We start from the raw sequence: 18,429 nt of genomic DNA, 5'->3' as shown, positions 1-18,429 counted from the left end.
AATTTAATAAATTCAGCATTAGAAATTTTTAGGAACGCATATTTTGTAATACGCTGCAATCCAACAATTTTAAGAAGACTGATACGGAATGACGAAGTGCAGTATCAGTTTGCGTCAACACAACACAAAATTTAGGTTTTACTTCACCGTGTCTATGCAAACCATTACGAAATGAGTCTCTAATATCGATTCACTTTGAGGTTTTTCCAAAATTTTTATGACTTTAAAACATTACGTTTTGTCAAACACTGCAAAATCTATGAGTGTAAAGGGGAAAGTTGAAGGGGATCAAATCTGAAGAATATAGTGAATGATAGAAGTTTGTAAGGTATTTCGGCAGTTTTTAGGATGACAATTGCAGAGATGTGAGCCAGGGTATTTCTTTATTAACGTTTTTGCATCCGTTCTTTGTGAAAACGATTTAATAAGAAGGCGTAGCACTGACTTGTGATTACTTACCCGTTTCCAAGTATCGATCTAAACAATGACATGGAAACCCGAATCATCGTTGCCATTACTTTACCAAAAAATTCTTTTTTTTTTTTTTTTTTGCAAGTTCTTCTGAATCCACTGTTTGGACTGTTATTTGCTTGGATGGAACACAAATCCAGCACCTAATTTTACTCATTCTCCTTCAGACACACATTTCAAACACCTCCTGTTGTGTTTCTAGCTTTTCCTCAATTCTCTGCCATGTACAATACTATTTCATATTAAATATTTGCCAAGCCTTTTCAGTAACTTAAGAATGTACCAATGTTTTTCTTTTAATCTTAAAATCAGTGGTGCTATTCAGACGGTTCCTTAGAATCGGTTGTTAAATATTTTTCGACTTATATAGAGTCGTTTTGACATGATTAACGTCATACTAAAGGCCTGAGTACTGCGAGAAAGGTACCGGTATATTAGTCGATCTCTTTAGTATGGCGCTAATCACGCGTCAAAACGACTCTGCATAAGGTTTCGCAGTTCGCAGAACCGTTTGTTATACCTTAATATAACAGTAACTTTTACCCAGTTATATCCAGAAACAAGTAGAATTTAGTTTAAGTTACCTCTGTTTTTAGAAATTCTCACGGCTACAGGCTTAAGCATATGGGGCCTTATGCCGGGTCGTTCTGACGCGTTATTAGTGCCATACTAAAGAGTTCGACTCACTAAAGTAGTCAGACTTTTAGTATGACTCTAATCATACGTCAAAACGACTCTGCATGTAAAAACATTATTTCTTAATCTCAAATGCTCAGATATCAAGAATGAGAACTGGGATTACATGAGTGTAGTGGAGAGGGTTATTTATATTTGAAATGCATACATACCATTATCTACAATAGTCAATCCATTGCTGGATGAGGGTCTTTCCAATACTTTTTGACAACCATCTTTCTTGAACAATCCGTTTGTAAGATATTCGCGGTGCTAGCTAATTTCGCTACACCACCTTGTATTAGGATGCTCTGTAGCAAAATTTGCTTTTATCTACCTTGTATGGTTTGTTTCCTAAGAGAGTAATATCTATCTATCTACCTATCCATTTACCAGCTCTTTCTCTTTCTCTTCCTATATACATATACACTAGACAGAAGCAGTTGTTTAAAAAAGTTAGAATAACACCACTGCTTAAAACACGTATACCTCGAGAATTCACGGTTCCCTTCAAGGTTAAGCAATTAAAGATGCAAATAGGCATCCATCTTTTCAATTACTAAACCGTGCTCTTGAGAACTTACGCTACCACGCCCTTATTCAGGAAATTGTTTTGGAGGAGTCCAAATTCGATGAGGATAAATTATACTAAAATTTGAAAAATAACCCCTAAAATCGGGTTAAACTTACAGGAAAAGCGGGATTTAGAGGGGTTCGGGACCATCCCTGTATACGTCTCTGCCATGAGCATCCGAAGTGGGGGCAGATGGACCCATTCCCCCTGGATCACGAAAACGAATTAAATTTCGTAATACTTTTTTAATACAAAAAGAATCAAGCATAATACAGCAACTAGGAAGATGCCTCCTAGAAAATTTTCTTCGGGCGCCCATCCTCATTGTTCGTCCTTTTTCTAGTTTAATTTTCTCTACTTTGTGATGGTGATATTTTCTTTTTACATCAAGTCAATGATTTACACGTACTCATAAAAAAGGGGGCTACTATGTGATGAAACGTGCCAAATAGTATAAAAATTCAAGGCAATAATCAGGCCATACTTTCTAATGTAATTCCATGTGTATGCGGTAAATCCATGTCAAGTGGTCCGATCACGTTGTTCCGACATTCTTTTTAAATAAAATTTTCTGTGCAGGTCCTTACCATTTTGTTAGTTTAAAACCATCATTAGTTTAAATGTATTTACGGTAGGTTTCGTGTGGCGGCCATGTTCGTTCTCAAAAATATGCTTTATTTTGTGATGTCGGAAAAAAATGACCGAATCTGAAGTTTCTAATTATCCGATCGTTCTGGAATAAAATAAAAAATGTTCAGCAAACTGTAAGTTGTAACTATAACTGTGTATTACCCAGCCACTCAAGCAATACGAAAGGGTGAAATTGAAGTTTGAAAAAGTGCGTCGTTGACGAAAAAAAAAAATCCTGCCTTTGTAATGATTATTGCAAAGAAATGGTCAGAAAATTGAGCTTTTCTGCATTAAGACTTCTGACGTAGATGTGCTCGCACTATAATTCACTTCTATTGCGTGACTCCCTTGTTTTACAGGTGGAGGACCTGATTAAATAATATATCTTGACGCTCAGGTATACACAGGATAAAATCGGCTTCATCCCTGCTTTACACTGGATAAAACTGCAAACTGTGGTTTAGCCCCTCCGTTGATCATATCCTGGATCCGCTAATATATATATATATATATATATATATATATATATATATATATATATATATATATATATATATATATGTGTGTGTGTGTGTGTGTGTGTGTTCATAATAAAGATACTTATATTGAAATCAGGAACTCACATTTTTAGAAACCTAAAATTTACAAAGTTGTTTATAGAGATGAATAGATATATTTTAATCAGAGATCTGCGTCTACGCGTAAAAAACGATAGTTTACGTTTACGCGTCAACTATGCGTAGACAACGTAAACAACGTAGACTATGTAGAATATGTCAACAACACGTAATTTAATATGGCGTCGTGGACAATAAAGGAGCTTTCTTTTGTCGTTACCTTGCGAAATTGTATACAAAATAAAATGCCTAGACCAGCGAATAGTAACTTTCGAATACTTAGTTTCGTCTTGATGAAGGAAAATTAAAAATATTATGCATTTTGTAAAATATGCAAGAAAAAAATTGGCAAATACTGAAAATCCACAGGTGAGAATTAGTTTTGTAAGTTTCATTATAAAAGCAGTGCTCGAAGTGGAAAATCTAAGGAAGTGGTATGTGCAGAGCAGAGTAAACACACAGATTAAATAATTCCTCTACTTTTTATATGTATACAGATTAGATAATTCCCTCTACTTTTTATATGTTAGTCGTTTCTCTAATCTTTCGCTGCACCGAAGCAAAACAACTGAACGAGGAAATATGAACAAACGAGCAACGAAATTCTTCCGTACATTTGATAGTGGTTGTCTACATAGTTTACACGGTTAAAGGTGTAATGTAGATTACGTATAGATTACAGTAGACAATCGCGTAGACGTAAAATTATAGTTTACGGCACATCACTGATTTTAATCAGGTCCCTCACTAGATATATCTGTCAGTGAAATATGCGTTTGTCCTAATTTTCCTGAATTTTCACAAAATCCTACGAAACAAGGGGGCAGGGCATAACATTTGATGCATGAGCACATCTACGTTGTCTTAATTCAGAAAAAAGAACACATTTCCTGACCATCATTTACCTTCTTGCAAAAATCAACTGAGCAAAGTCTGGACTTTTTTCGTCAACTTTTTCAAACCTGTATTTCACCCTTTCATATTTTCTTTCGAATGACAATAGTTAATATTTAGTCTTATAGCTTATAATTTGCTGAACATTTTAGTTTTTATTCCGCATCGATCGGATAATAAGGGCCTGCGAAAGGTTAGATTCGCCAGTATTTTTCCCATCATCAAAAAATGGCATATTTTCGACATATATCTATATATATAAAAGAGAACGTACAAAATCCTTTGTCCGCTCATCACGCTAATACGGCTGAACCAATTTCTTTCATTTTTGGGGGGTTATTAGGATTTGGACCCTAGATGGTTTTTATCATATCACTTTAATTTTTAATTACCAGTGTCTTGAGATAATTGACCATTCAAGTGTCCATAACGTACAAATCCTTTGTTATTAGTTCATCATAGGTAAAAATAAACGTATTTATATGCAACCCGCATGACCGTGTCACTCGGCGGGTTAACATAAATGACAGGCGATATACAGCGGAAAATAGCTTGAATCTTCTGTTTAAAATTTTTTAATTGATTTGCTTATTTTTACAGACACTTTTACAATATGCCAGCACCGGGATGACCGCAGCGAAGCGGGGCGGGTTAACATAAATGACAGGCGATATAATGTTAAGATTTACTGCAATCTTCTATGGTTTTTATCATATCACTTGAAAGCGAAAAAGTAAAAATTATCTAAGTAACAAAGTTTATTGCGTTCCGGGGTGACCGCAGCGAAGCGGGGTGAACGCTGCTAGTATATATATATATATATATATATATATATATATATATATATATATATATAAATGGCAGTGACTCGAAATATACGGTCACTACAATTAAGCTAATTATTGGTTTGAACTAACAACATGGTACCATACCTCAGAGAAAATTTTATTTTTTAAAAAAAAATTGTCGAACATGACTGGACCACTTGATATGGATTTACCCTATAAAAATGACATAAAATAAAATTACTTACGTAAAATGACTGAATTAGAGTTCAGCATCACTTTGATTACCGAGACTACATAAGACGTGGACCTACACCTTAAAATGGGATCCGAACCACATGAGCTCCCACTGAGAATCGATCCCGGCGCCAAGGGCGCGTTCGCTAACCATATATAGCTACGAATGAGCCCATTAATATAAGTTTTCCTAGAACGGACATTTGGCTCAAAAATAATTAATAAAAACACGCATTGCAATTTACTGGCGCCTACACTTGACTAACTTTTTAGTCTTAATGTGCATAGGATTACTTCGATCGTGAAAATCTCAGATACAACACAAGGTGGGCATTGTGTGATTTATCCCATCTCAATACCGCCATGCTTTTCTAAACAGTGACACGAGTCATTTGCTCAGATTTCTAAACAGGAAGACTTCGAAGGGAACTGAGACTTATTCCCTTCTCAATAGAAGATATAAAGTAAACAGGGCCATATATTCTATCTGTATTTCAATTAATTTCTCTCGATTCAATCTTGACTTAAAATTGTCTTTTCCAAAATTTGTTACATTTTAATACCTAACTTTCAAAATTAGAAAGCTATGAATACAGGCCCATTCTTAAATAATAATAATAATAATAATAATAACGAGTTTTGAGACAGTTTACACACACTGGCTAGTTATTACTCGTAAATGACAAACATTGTGCTTATTCTTTAATAAACTGAAAAGAATGTATCACTACAGTATTTACAATGAACAGAATAAACTAATTAATATGCTTACACATTCACTGAAAACAGAATATAAATTATGCCTGAAACTGAACAATACAAATTATTGCCAAGTCCTAGCAAAAAACAATAATTGTTCTACACGTGTGATACTTCTGAGCAAAAACAGTGTAGAACAGTATTGCTATCTACAATTGAATGAGATTAACATGAAACTCAAATTTGAGTGGCTTGAATTCGCTGATATCTATTTTATTCTTTCTTATTTTTGAGAGGTGGAGGGGGCCGTGGATTCTCGAAATACCTTAAGAAATTAATATTTTCTGGTGCAACATAGATGTGTACATTTTCTAAAAGATGCATCAGATACACACTTTACTGCTTTCTCGTTAACACAATAGCAACGCATTTCAAGTATGCTACACAAAAGTGGACTTATGTTCCTACGTCTCTAACTTTCGTAGAATTCATGTTCAGATTCCTGAAGAAGAAATAGGGAGAAGGAAGTGGAATTCATTAAACCTTTCGAGACCAGCATGGCATATAAACACAATCCATAGTTCATTAGGGCAGGTATATAAATACATCTGGAGGATAGAACAGGTGTAGTTGAAACCTAGTTTATCGAATAAGGCATGCAATACGTAAGGACAGGTGTGGTTTATAAGCCTCGTTTGTGTTTTGTCAAATAACGCATTCAATACCTAAGAACGAGTGTGGTTTATAAACCTCGTTTGTTTGTCAAATAAGGCACTCAATACTCAAGGACGGGTGTGGTTATAAGCCTCGTTTGTGTTTGTGAAATAAGGCATTCAATACTCAAGGACGGGTGTGGTTTATAAGCCTCGTTTGTGTTTGTGAAATAATGCATTCAATACTCAAGGACGGGTGTGGTTTATAAGCCTCGTTTTGTTTGTGAAATAATGCATTCAATACTCAAGGACGGGTGTGGTTTATAAGCCTCATTTGTGTTTGTGAAATAATGCATTCAATACCCAAGGACGGGTGTGGTTTATAAGCCTCTTTTGTTTGTCAAATAAGGCACTCAATACCCAAGGACGGGTGTGGTTTATAAGCCTCGTTTGCATTTATTAAATAAGGCACTTAATACCCAAGGAAGGGTGTGGTTTATAAGCCTCGTTTGTGTTTGTGAAATAACGTATTCAATACCCAAGGATGGGTGTGTTTATAAGCCTCGTTTGCACTCAATACCCAAGGACGGGTGTGAAACCTTTGAGTTTTACGTCCCACGGTTATGCCGGTTAGGCTAAAGGAAACGGTGATGATGAGCAATGAATGAAATGGTGGAATGAAGTGGGAGGAAACGGGAGAACCCCGGGAAAACCCACGCACACGGTGTTTGTCCACCACAAAGTTCACTTGGCGGGGGCTGGGATCGAACCCGAGACCCCAAGCACCATAGGGGAACGCTCTACCACTGAGCCACCGCGGCCCCAAGGACGGGTGTGGTTATAAGCCTCGTTTGTGTTTGTTAAATAACGCATTCAATACCCAAGGACGGGTGTGGTTTATAAGCCTTGTTTGTTTTGTCAAATAGCATTGACTACTAAATCATACATATGGATGGCTTTTAAGGCGTTCATTTTTTTCTCTCTCTGAAGACAGATGGATAGACATACCTATAGTGTTAAAAAGAAACTTGCATAAATCTATCCCATGCGTAAGATTCTCAGAAACGCCAAATCCCCGTGACTATTCGTCTTCTTGGTTCCTCTATCATACTGATATGGACACGCTACCTGACTCGATAATTACCAGATTCGGAACTGATATCGCGTCTCCTACATTAGGATTTATTATTAAGTATTCTGCCTGTTGGCAGGATCTGGGACTAATAGAACCTCTCACCTTTTAGCTTAGTCTGCTAATGTTCCCTCCACGTTTCTCGATCTTCAGCTTCCTTCTTTAATTCCCAATATTTTCTTCTATTTTTCCAAATCATCAATAAGTTGTGATCGTTTACTTCCTGCTCTTTGCTTTCCTTTTACCTTACCTTCTATGGAATCCTGAAGGCCGTTTTTCTGCACGTGTTCAATCCAGTTGGCCTTTTCACAAAGGATGATAGATAACAGCGTCCTCTTCTCTCCTACTCGTTTTAAAGCATCAGGAACCATGTCTACAATTATGATTTAGCATTGTTCAGCTGACCTCTGTCCAAATTTAATCTCAGGTTTCTAATTTTAATATTTAATGACTCAATCTGTCTAGTTTATTATTGGAATTGAATAGAACTTTTGTTTGGAATATAATCCAAATTATTGTATTTTAAATGTAGCAGTTCAGAAATCGAATGTTCCGTTTTGTACCTTTTGTAAGTTCTTTAACTCTGGTTAGTGTGTTTCTTATTGTGGTCCCGAGTTCAATCTTGGTTAAGCGGTTAGCGTTATGTGCCTTTAACGTGGGAGGCCCGGGTTCGATTCCCGGCGGGAGCTCAAGCGGTTCAGACCCCACGTTAAGCTGTACAATATAGTCTAGCTGTCGAAAGGGACGTTAAATCAAATGTTATTTTGGTCTCTAATATACGTTCCCTTAGAGAAGCACAAAACTTGACAAACTCACTGGATTGTTAACTATTCTAAAATAACTCCTATATCCACGTAATGTTTCTCCACATTTTTGCCTGGTATAACGAGCGTTTTTTAAAGCGACTCATACAAAGTTTTCACATTATCGTTTATAGATTTAAATACGGTAAACTAATCCAATTTTTTTATTTTGCAGGGGTTAATTCCTTTTATCTTTCCGGACAGTTTATTTCAGATATTTTATTTTTTAATTCTGCATTTCTTTTTCACAAAAAAGAAAAGCCATTTCAAAGGGATCTTCTGATGTTTGCTTAAATTTTTAAACGATATGCCGATTTGAAATGTATATATAAGATATTATTACATAGTTTTCTAGATTTCATGTGGAATTTATTATCTTTTCAGATAAATACATCTACAAAACTAAAATAATTAATTATCTTTCTTTACTGTAATCCTAATTTGATGCTTATTATTATTTAATAAAAGCAAATAAATTATCTTTAAATAATAAAAAAAAGATCATTCAGAAACTTATTGTGGTTATGTTTAAGGTTTATTTTAATTGGGGTACATTGCGAGAGGTTTTGTGTTTTAAACATAACCAACTCCCTCCTATACTTTTGATAGAAGAGATACTTATTAATTAAATTTAGGAAATTTTAGGCGTGAATAAAAGATACAAGCCTTAAATGTGTGATTGTTTTTAATGCTTCGATTTAGTTATGTTGTGTTTGTGAATTGGTTTATGTGTAGAGACATTTTAGGCAGTTGACAGAATATTTAAGCACATACCTGATTTTTCGTTGAACATATTGTTTACGACTGTTACTCGAGGTCCAATTTTAGCTTAAGTCCTTATTGACAAAACAATAACTTTTTTAAACTTTATTTGATGTAGACTATGATGTTTGAAGTTTTAAGACAAGAGGTGTTTTTAATATACCAGTTATATTGAAACTTGTCGATGATATAATGTTTGGTTACCTTTTTTTCTATTTTGGAAATATTGTGAGATTATATCCTATTTTTTTCTTTTCTGAGGTTGTTACCCTAAGTGACGTAGAACCACGCCATGACCCAGAAAACCGGGTTTATGTACAACTTAGAATTTGGTTTAGATAAAGAAATCTGTCAACGCAAGATTTACATAATGAGGAAGTTCATTATGTAAGTCAAACTGTTTTCAGCACATAAAACAAATTCACTGACAAATTATATAATAATTTTTAGCATTTTATTATAGATTTTTGATTTAAATTTAAGTAAAGGAATCTTTTCCTTGTTTTGTTTATTTTTAAAAATTAAATTTGAAACCGAAGTACAACACAAATAAAAAGTTTATAACTGGCTGGTTACATTATAAATCTCAAAATAGGATCTAAAAATTGTACTTTCAGAAAAAAAGAAAGAAATAGTAATGTTTGGAAGACACAATAAATAATTTTGTTAAAGTTTGAAATATCTTTTCTAAAAGACACCAAAGGAATAGTAATTAAAGGAACAGAGAATTCCCAGCTCATTGCACATCTTTATTTAGTTGTTTCCATTATAAATATTTGAAAAGACAGGTAGCCAAAAGGACCTGAGTCATTCTTTCGTGTCTATACAACAAGAATCAGTGATTCATTCGTCCACTGATTCATACCGGAGACCTCGATCACCAACGAGTCGACATGGAAGAACACGCTCCTTATTATGCTGATCAATGTTGTTATAAAATTGATTGTACAGGCGCTTTGCGTGCTCAACTGTCTCTCTCTCTGGAATGAAGTTCCGGGTGCACGAAGAATTCCTGTCAGCAACAGTTCAATCCTCCAGGAAGAAGTATTGACCGGCTCTCTTCTGCTCCACATCCTGAAACAAAAGGAAACACACACGTAGTAGTTTCAGCAATCAGTTATCTCATCTGATCTGAAGGGTAACAAATTAAGAGACTAGACACAGAATCGAACCTGTTTCTCAGATATTGTGCCGATGGACTGAATTTCCCCAACTCACTCCGCTTCCTGACCAGCCCACACTTTCATATTTGAGATCCTAAGATAAGTTATCTACGACACATGAACAGGTGGTTGTTTTTTATGGTAAACATTGGCGCGCAATTCATATGGAATTGCAACAAATGCATGACGCAAATGTGACGACAGTGCAGTATATGCGTAAATGATGTCGCAAATTCAGTGATTGCCGCGCGAGTGTGGAAGATTAACAAAAGAGCGGGCATCCTCGTGTGACAACAGAGTTTTTCCCAGCAATTGAAGAGCCTGCATGGATGAATCGTTGAGTATTATTGGCAGAGTTCAAGAACAGTTTAATCTGCCACATGGCACAATGTGGGACACTGTCCAACAGCGTATATAGGATACAGAAAAGTCTGAAGCAGGTGGATTCCATGACAACTGACAGACGACCACAAGAAAACTAGCATGGTTACACCTCCCCCATCTCAGCTTTAATGAATATAGGGAGGATTTCCAAAGCCAAATTATTATTAAGGACAAAACGTGGGTGAACATGTATTGCCCTGAATCAAAAGCGCAATCCATACCATGGACGAATCCAGGATTTCAAACAGTCAAAAGTTCAGGACATCACCCAGCACTGGCAAAGTGATAACAACGGTCTTTTGGATATCTATGATGTGTTTCTGATAGATTTTTGTGCCCAGTGAATGATGCAGTGTATCAGAGAGCACTCCAGAAACTGAAGTGATCTGTTTAACGCAGAGGGCTTCAATTATTAGCAAGTCGATACACTTGCTCGACGAAAATGCGCACCTGCATACAACTCATGCGACAGCGGATCTCTTACAACGATCGAGCTGGCAAATTCTTTCGCACCCATCATACAACCCGGATCCGGCCTAGTATTTTCACCCAAATGAAGGAACGTCTGCAAAGCAATGATTCACATCATATGATGAGGTCAAGTATGTGGTCCAAACATGGTTTCGTGGTCAAGATCCCGTCTTCTATTGGCAGGGTTTTGACAAATGGATTCTTCACCTAGGTGACTACGTCAAAAAAATAGTGGTACGACATATCATCTTTCCACGTCTAAATATTTCTCTTTATATCTGGTATCAATAATACACCTAAGGCGGGAACCTTACTTTCTGATTTCCCTTCGTATTTACTATAGTTAGTGTGCACATTTAAAAGTGATCTCAATTATTTCTTTCATGTTTTTTATGCTCTCTACAAACAACGATCAAGCAAGTATAAATTTTCAAGACAATGTCTCTCGTGTTACACCGTACACCTTTCAAAAGACAAACACAGATAGACATATAAAAATAAGTTACATTTTTACGTAATGGGAAAAAATGCCCTTAAGCTTTAACGATACTTACCTTAACAGAATTGTTTTTGTTGATACGTGGACGAAAGTTGTTAGGATCCCTTCGGAATGTGATGCCTAGAAGTTCCAAGAATCGATTCATTCCAGCCAAAAGCGTCTGCGGCGTATGGGCCTTTGTGCTTACTGACGGTTCACCCTCGAACACAATCACTCGGTCAGCTAAGTAGGTGGCCATGATAAAGTCGTGCTCTACTACGAAGCCAGTCTTCTTCGCGTGCAAAATGAATCTACAACGAAACAAGGATACTGCGTAAAGAATACATTTTTAACATACGAGGGTCTGCTGAAAAGCTCGTAGTCCAACCCAGAAGAAATGCGGATAGAAGGATGAGCAAGCCTAAACTGTGTTCTAATTATTTGACGCCACAAGAACAAAACAGCAGTAAAATGAAATTAAATCTTCCAGTTTTACGTCACATGCTTATGCTCTTTAGGGTAAGGGAGACTAAATTAAGGTAAGTGAATAATCATGGAAGAAATAGTGAAATGATAATGTGGGAGGAAACGGAAAAATGAAATTAAATATTTTAAGTTTTACGTCCCACAGATATGCCGGTTACGCTAAAGGAGACGGTGATGATAAGAGAAAGGGTGGAATGAAGAAAGTGGGAAGAAACGGGAGAACCCCGAGAAAAGCCACGAGCACGGTGTTTGTTCACCACAAAGTCTACACGACGCGAGCTGCGATCGAACCAAGTATTCCAAGCACCGGAGGTGAACGCTCTACCACTGAGCCACTGCGCCCCATGCTGGGAGGAAACGGGAATACCCCGAGAAAACCCATGGACACGATGTTGTCCACCACAAATTTATTTGGTCGAGAATCGAACCAGGGACACCACACCAGAGGTAAGCTCTCTATTATTTGAACTACCGTGCCTCAAAACAGCAGTAAAAATAGGAATATTGTAATATTGTATGTACCAAGATTCGGTAGAGCCAAATGATACATAAGTTTTAGTTTTCCCTCACCCTTTTTATTACAAAATTTATAAAAGGTATGCACACTATAATACAGTGTTCTTACAGAATGAGATCACAAATTTATAAGTATCTTTTAATATAATTGTAGTGAGGTGAGAAGTATTTGGAGAGGATTATCTCTGCCAACTTCAGCTGGAACAAGGATTCTCAGCCCACAACAGCTGAGAACCGTAGCCCACAGCAGCCGGAGAATGGTATAGGAATTTGTCTAGCCCACAGCAGCCGGAGAAAGTACGATAATTCTCAGTTCACGGCAGCCGAGAATGGTATAGGAATCTGTCTAGCCCACAGCAGCAGGAGAAAGTACGATAATTCTCAGTTCACGGCAGCCGAAAATGGTAGAGGAATCTGTTTAGCCCACAGCAGCCGGAGAAAGTACGATAATTCTCAGTTCACGGCAGCTGAGAATGGTATAGGAATCTGTCTAGCCCACAGCAGCCGGAGAAAGTACGATAATTCTCAGTTCATGGCAGCCGAGAATGGTATAGGAATCTGTCTAGCCCACAGCAGCCGAAGATGAGGAGAAAATGACCAGTACCAACAGCAGACTGTCACCGACTGGTGTTCTGAGGCTCTTTTTATCCTGGAAGTCCGGCTACCCTTGTCTGCCATCGTGGATGGTGTCGCTGCTGTTGAATTCGGATTACGTGCTGATAATGCTGACGTTGGAGCCTTGTCGTCGGATCTTGTCTGCGTTGTTGATGTTTACGATGAGCACATGGGGAGAATATTACAATATGAATTGCAAATGACACGGAATTTCTAGTTTACCGTTCCACGAATATGTCCTATAGGCCAAAGAAGACGGACAACATTGAAACTGAAATTGTTATGAAAGAATTGGTGAAATGAGAATGTGAAAGGGACCGGGAGAATACCGAAAACATCCAAACTCACACGAACTGGGATCGAACCAGGGACTCTTCACATCAAGTCACCGTGCCCCCGAGTATGCAGTAAACTCAATAATCCGAATTTCAGTATAATCTAAGCTTCTCCCCCTGACTCCCCAAGAAAAAGACGATTCAACAGCTAACACACGGAAATCGGTTTCCGGTGCAGCTTTCAAGGCAATTACATTGTTGTACACTTTAAGAACTAATGTTTTTACCGAAATTACTTCATCTGTGATACAATGATGGGACGTCCACAAATGTGGGCAAGAGCCTGAACAACAACAGCCAACAAATGCGGGCAATGAGTTTTATTGGGTTATGAATGTAATATAGTATTTTAAACACACTTTACTCTTCCTAACCAGTTTAGATGATTTTATTGTTCTTAAGATATCCACTGGACTTGCTTCAGTCCAAGTATTTGACTGGAAAAAAAAAATGCTAAAAATACAAAAAAGTTTGTTCCTATACAAAGCTATTGAGTAATCAGAGATCAGACTGAGGCGATTTCACTTAAAAAATGAAATCGATACACATAATTGGCTTAAATGACTAACACTGTGAAGAAAGAAAAGAAAAGAAAGAAAAAAAAAGAAAATATTAACATCGCGCTATAATACAGTATGTATACTGTACATTGTAATAAGTTGCTCTAAAAATATAAGTAGCGTAGAAAGAAATATAAGTAAAAATGCACGTACTCACACAAACCACAGTATTCTTTAAGCAACGCTTTTGGAAAACCCGGTTTCAATCTTCAGCGTAAAACAGTTTGAAGTGAATCTACAACATGGAAAGGAACCTCGAAATGTTTTAAGCTGAAAATGAAAACCGGGTTTTCCGAAAGCGCTACTTAAAGAATACTATGGTCTGCGGTGAGTACTAGCGTTTTCTTTTCTTACTTATATTTCTTTCTAAATACAATCACCGCTCGCAATACACAATGATATATGCACTGTAGTTTATGTCTACTATACTATTATTTATAGATAATCTGTGAAATTAAACATTTTATCTTCTTTTCCGTTTAATCGAAAGCAGCCTCGGTAACTGGAACTGAACGTCCTTTTTCAGCACCGAGGACATGTGAGAGGGACCTATTCCCTAAAGTGAGATCCGAAGTACTACTTAGGTTTCTGTTCAAGACAACTACCCTCACCAAGAATGTAACACAAAAGTCAAGCAAGTCAGCCAATCTATCCAGAAGAAACCTTTTTTCTTTTTTCTATATACAAATGCATTTAATTATGGCGAAAAGCAAAGTATTTCTGCACCAGAATTATTATTATCTTTATTTTACCAACAACTTTCTAATTGCACTCTAAATAAACTGAAAAAGTATTGCGGACTCGGGGTGTTGAATTCACCTCTACTGGCGCAGACAATTTCTTTAATGGCCCCTCTGCGCTTACCTTTTTATAACCTTGGCAGCGACAAGACGCTGTTCGGAGTCGAGATATGCAGAAGGCTCGTCAATGAGATATACATCGGCAGGTTTTCCGAGACACAACGCCAAAGCAACTCGTTGCAATTCTCCTCCAGATAAATTCTGAACTTCTTGGTCCATGATGTCGTCGATTCTTAGGGGTTTCATTACGTCTGTAATAAACTATCACAACGTTCTTATCAGATAACAATTTTATTACAATTTGAGCTAAAAATTCTCATGACAATAGTTGAACTTAGATATTTGTTGTTACTTTCACAATGATTAAGTATATTCATTTTAACAATTAAACAAACTTTTATTTCCCTTTGAACAGAGGGAAGCGGAGTTAGGTTGTGATTAATTTATAATTGTTCTGACAATCGTTTCACTAGCATCTCTTCTACTTCCTCAGATATATACGCATAAATATTTTGGACTCTCGGTATTACATTATGCAGTGGCTACGTAAACGGTAACATTTCACATTTTCGGTTACAAGGAGTTAATGAAGTATCACTTTGGAAATTCAACATTTCCTTTGTTTATGTAATTGCGAAGTACAACTGAACGTTAGTTAAGGTAAGAAACTTAATATCGCTATTTCCATATATCTTTCTACTGCGCACACAATATTTTTTTTACAATATATATATATATATATATATATATATATATATATTCTCATATCGTGGGGCACGCATAATAAAATCGAAACATGTAATCGCGGCGGAAATTCACCGGCAGCTGGTAGAGGTTTACTGTCAGACTCTAATGTCTCATCATGTCCCAGAATGGTGTTGAAAGTTTGCGGCTGGTAGAGAAAATGCTCGCATACAGCCCAGAAGACCACCACGCTGTTGAAGCAGTTTCTCTGGGCCAACATAGACAATCCTCCCTACAGCCCGGACCCCGCTCTAAGCAACTTTCACCGTTCCCACACTTGAAGGAGTCCTTAGGAGGCCGTCACTTCGCTTTAAACGAGGAAGTGAAACACTTCATGAAAACGTCGCTGAATACGCAAGGATAAACGGAAACCGGTTTCTAGAAAAACCGAAATCCAAAATTCGGTTCTCTCCAAAACTGATTCGTTTTTCCCCCAACCGAAACCGGTTTGTTTTCTCCAAAAAAACGATTCGGTTTTTCACTGAAACCGGTTTCGGTTTCCTTCAAAACCGGTTCGGTTTTCACCAAAACTACTTTCGATGAAAACTTTTGGAAAACATTAAACTATTTCTGTGGAAACGGAATCGGTTTCCGGAGAACAAGGGAACACTATTCTGGTCAGAAATACAACCAATTTTGAATAAAACCGGTTTTTGAAAAATTACAAAACCAGTTTTCGTTTTTTCTAAAAACCAAAAACCGGGTTTTGTGCACACCACTAATTTTTACCTGGAGAGAATCTCCAAACACACCCCAGGATGCGACAAGTGCCTTAACCAATATGGAGACCATGTCGAAAAATAATTTAAGGTATGTACTATCTGTTGGCTTTGTAACCTTATTTTCCGATCATTCCTCGCAGTTATACTGAAATAAGTGAATTCTCAAGAATTCACCTGTTGTTATGTCCACTACACGATGTACACCCATGTCCAAAATTATTGTCGCAAGTCTATAAATGCGTTGTTGTAGGAATATAATTTGATAACGAATTCGCCCGATTTCTTATAACGTTAGTATGTGTATAATCGGCAAAGACATGTATGTGGCAAATTTCATTTCAAAAGAGCAGTAACTAAAAACAACAAAACGAAAAATGAAATGAAATTTTTGAGTTTTACGTTCCACGGATATGCCGGTTAGGCTAAAGGAGAAGGTGATGATGAGTAATGAATGAAATGGTGGAATGAAGAAAGTGGGCGGAAACGGGAGAATCCCGAGAAAACCCACGCACACGGTGTTTGCCCACCACAAAGTTCACTTGGCGGGGGCCGGGATCGAACCCGGGACCCCAAGCACCAGAGGTGAACGCTCTACCACTGAGCCACCGCGGCCCCCAACAAAACGAAAATAAAACTTTCTTGTCCATTTAGCAACAATTTGTTTTACTCATTCTAATTTTCATATTTATAATTCTTTTCCTATGAAATTTACAACAAATATAGGTTTCCCGATTATACACATAGTATCAGCATTAAAAGTACTCTCCAAAATCATTATCAAATTATATTCTTACAAGAAGACAGTTATAGATATGCGACAATCATTTTGGACATGAGTTGAGTTGATTTTAGTTTAGCGTCCCTTTCAGCAGCGAGGCTATATGAGACGTGGACCTACTGATTAACGTGGCATCCGAACCACATGAGCTCCCATCTTGGACATGAGTGTACATTACTTACAAATGTACCATATTTACAGACAAAAAAACTTAATACACCTTAGTAAATAAGAGGAAAGTATATATATATACATACATGAAGTAATATAACAGACAGTAATTGCAACGTTATTTCTGTGATTGTACAAAATTTTCTGGGCTTTTTTAAAGTCTTAATTATATTCATTATTGCTCAGGAAGTACCCACCACCCATATGAGCAAGATCTCCCGTACCATGTATCAAGTTCTTCTGAAGCTCTCTTCTTGAATGCTAAAGGAAATAAATAGCAGAGTAAAAATAACAAGGAACGTTTTTACCTGCAGATATCCTTGTTATCCGTGCAGCTTTCTCGTGACTCCACAGAGCGTATGGGTCTCCGCCGTGGGAGATCTGGGTTCAATTCTCGGCGGGAGCTCAAGTGGTTCGGATTCCACATTAAGCTGTAAATGCATGTCTCATATAACCTCAATACTGAAAAGGACATTAAATTCAAACCAAACAACAATCTTATCCTCTCATGCAGTTTCCTTAACACAAAAAATTAAATGAAAATGAAATCATTAGTTTTACGTCCAACGGTTATGCCGGTTAGGCTAAAGGAGACGGTGATGATGAGAAATGAATGAAATGGTGGAATGAAGAAAGTGGGAAGAAACGGGAGAACCCCGAGAAAACCCACGAGCACGGTGTTTGTCCACCACAAAGTCCACACGGCGCAAGCTGGGATCGAACCAGGGACTTCAAAGCACCGGAGGTGAACGCTCTACTACTGAGCCACCGCGCCCCCTTCCTTAACACAAATGTGTTGGATGTTATACATGTGTTGAACTACCTTACCTTCAGCGTTCTTTATACTATATTGTCTTTTCTTTACACACTTCACTATCATTACAGGATAATCGTGTAACATATAACTCAAAAATACAATACGAAACAGATTTCTGTAAGCACTGGATGTGTACCGATTTGGGATTTTCACCAGATAGATTTTGAAGTTACTGTCGCAACAAATCCTACTAGAAGATGCCTACTTTTAAGAATTAGAAAAAAAAATATTATAATTACAACTGTTAATTAAAATTAATATTTTCCAATATTAATAGAATTTGGCTACCTGCGGATGAACGTAAGCATCTCTGATCTTCTCGTGAAGCAACTGTCTGACGATACCTTGCGATTTGGGACTGATCTTCTGGGGTTTGTAGCTGATATTCAATTGGGGAATGTCACCTGGAAGAAAACAATAATCTATTAATCGCTACCCATTGAGCATTCGACACAAA

The 18,429-nt window shown here is 37.1% G+C and overlaps 1 protein-coding gene across 1 annotated transcript in view; it reads right to left on the bottom strand.

The window, feature by feature from the left end:
* Nucleotides 1–9,660: 9,660 nt before the first annotated feature.
* The window catches only part of pix (ATP-binding cassette sub-family E member 1 pix), a 38,321-nt gene continuing 29,552 nt past the window's right edge, over nt 9,661–18,429 (bottom strand). The window contains exons 8-11 of the mRNA XM_081752845.1: nt 18,261–18,376; nt 14,805–15,001; nt 11,505–11,739; nt 9,661–10,006 (exon numbers count right to left, since the gene is read on the bottom strand). Of these exons, the coding sequence (XP_081608971.1) occupies nt 9,959–10,006; nt 11,505–11,739; nt 14,805–15,001; nt 18,261–18,376 (596 nt within the window). The 3' untranslated portion in view covers nt 9,661–9,958. The remainder of the gene's footprint in view (nt 10,007–11,504; nt 11,740–14,804; nt 15,002–18,260; nt 18,377–18,429) is intronic.

The sequence above is a fragment of the Thermobia domestica genome, chromosome 3, assembly GCF_964235325.1.
Source record: "Thermobia domestica chromosome 3, izTheDome1.hap1.1, whole genome shotgun sequence".
NCBI classification, from domain to species: Eukaryota; Metazoa; Arthropoda; class Insecta; order Zygentoma; family Lepismatidae; genus Thermobia; species Thermobia domestica.
Note: the sequence above shows the minus strand (reverse complement) of the source record. Positions and strands in the feature narration are given on the sequence as shown.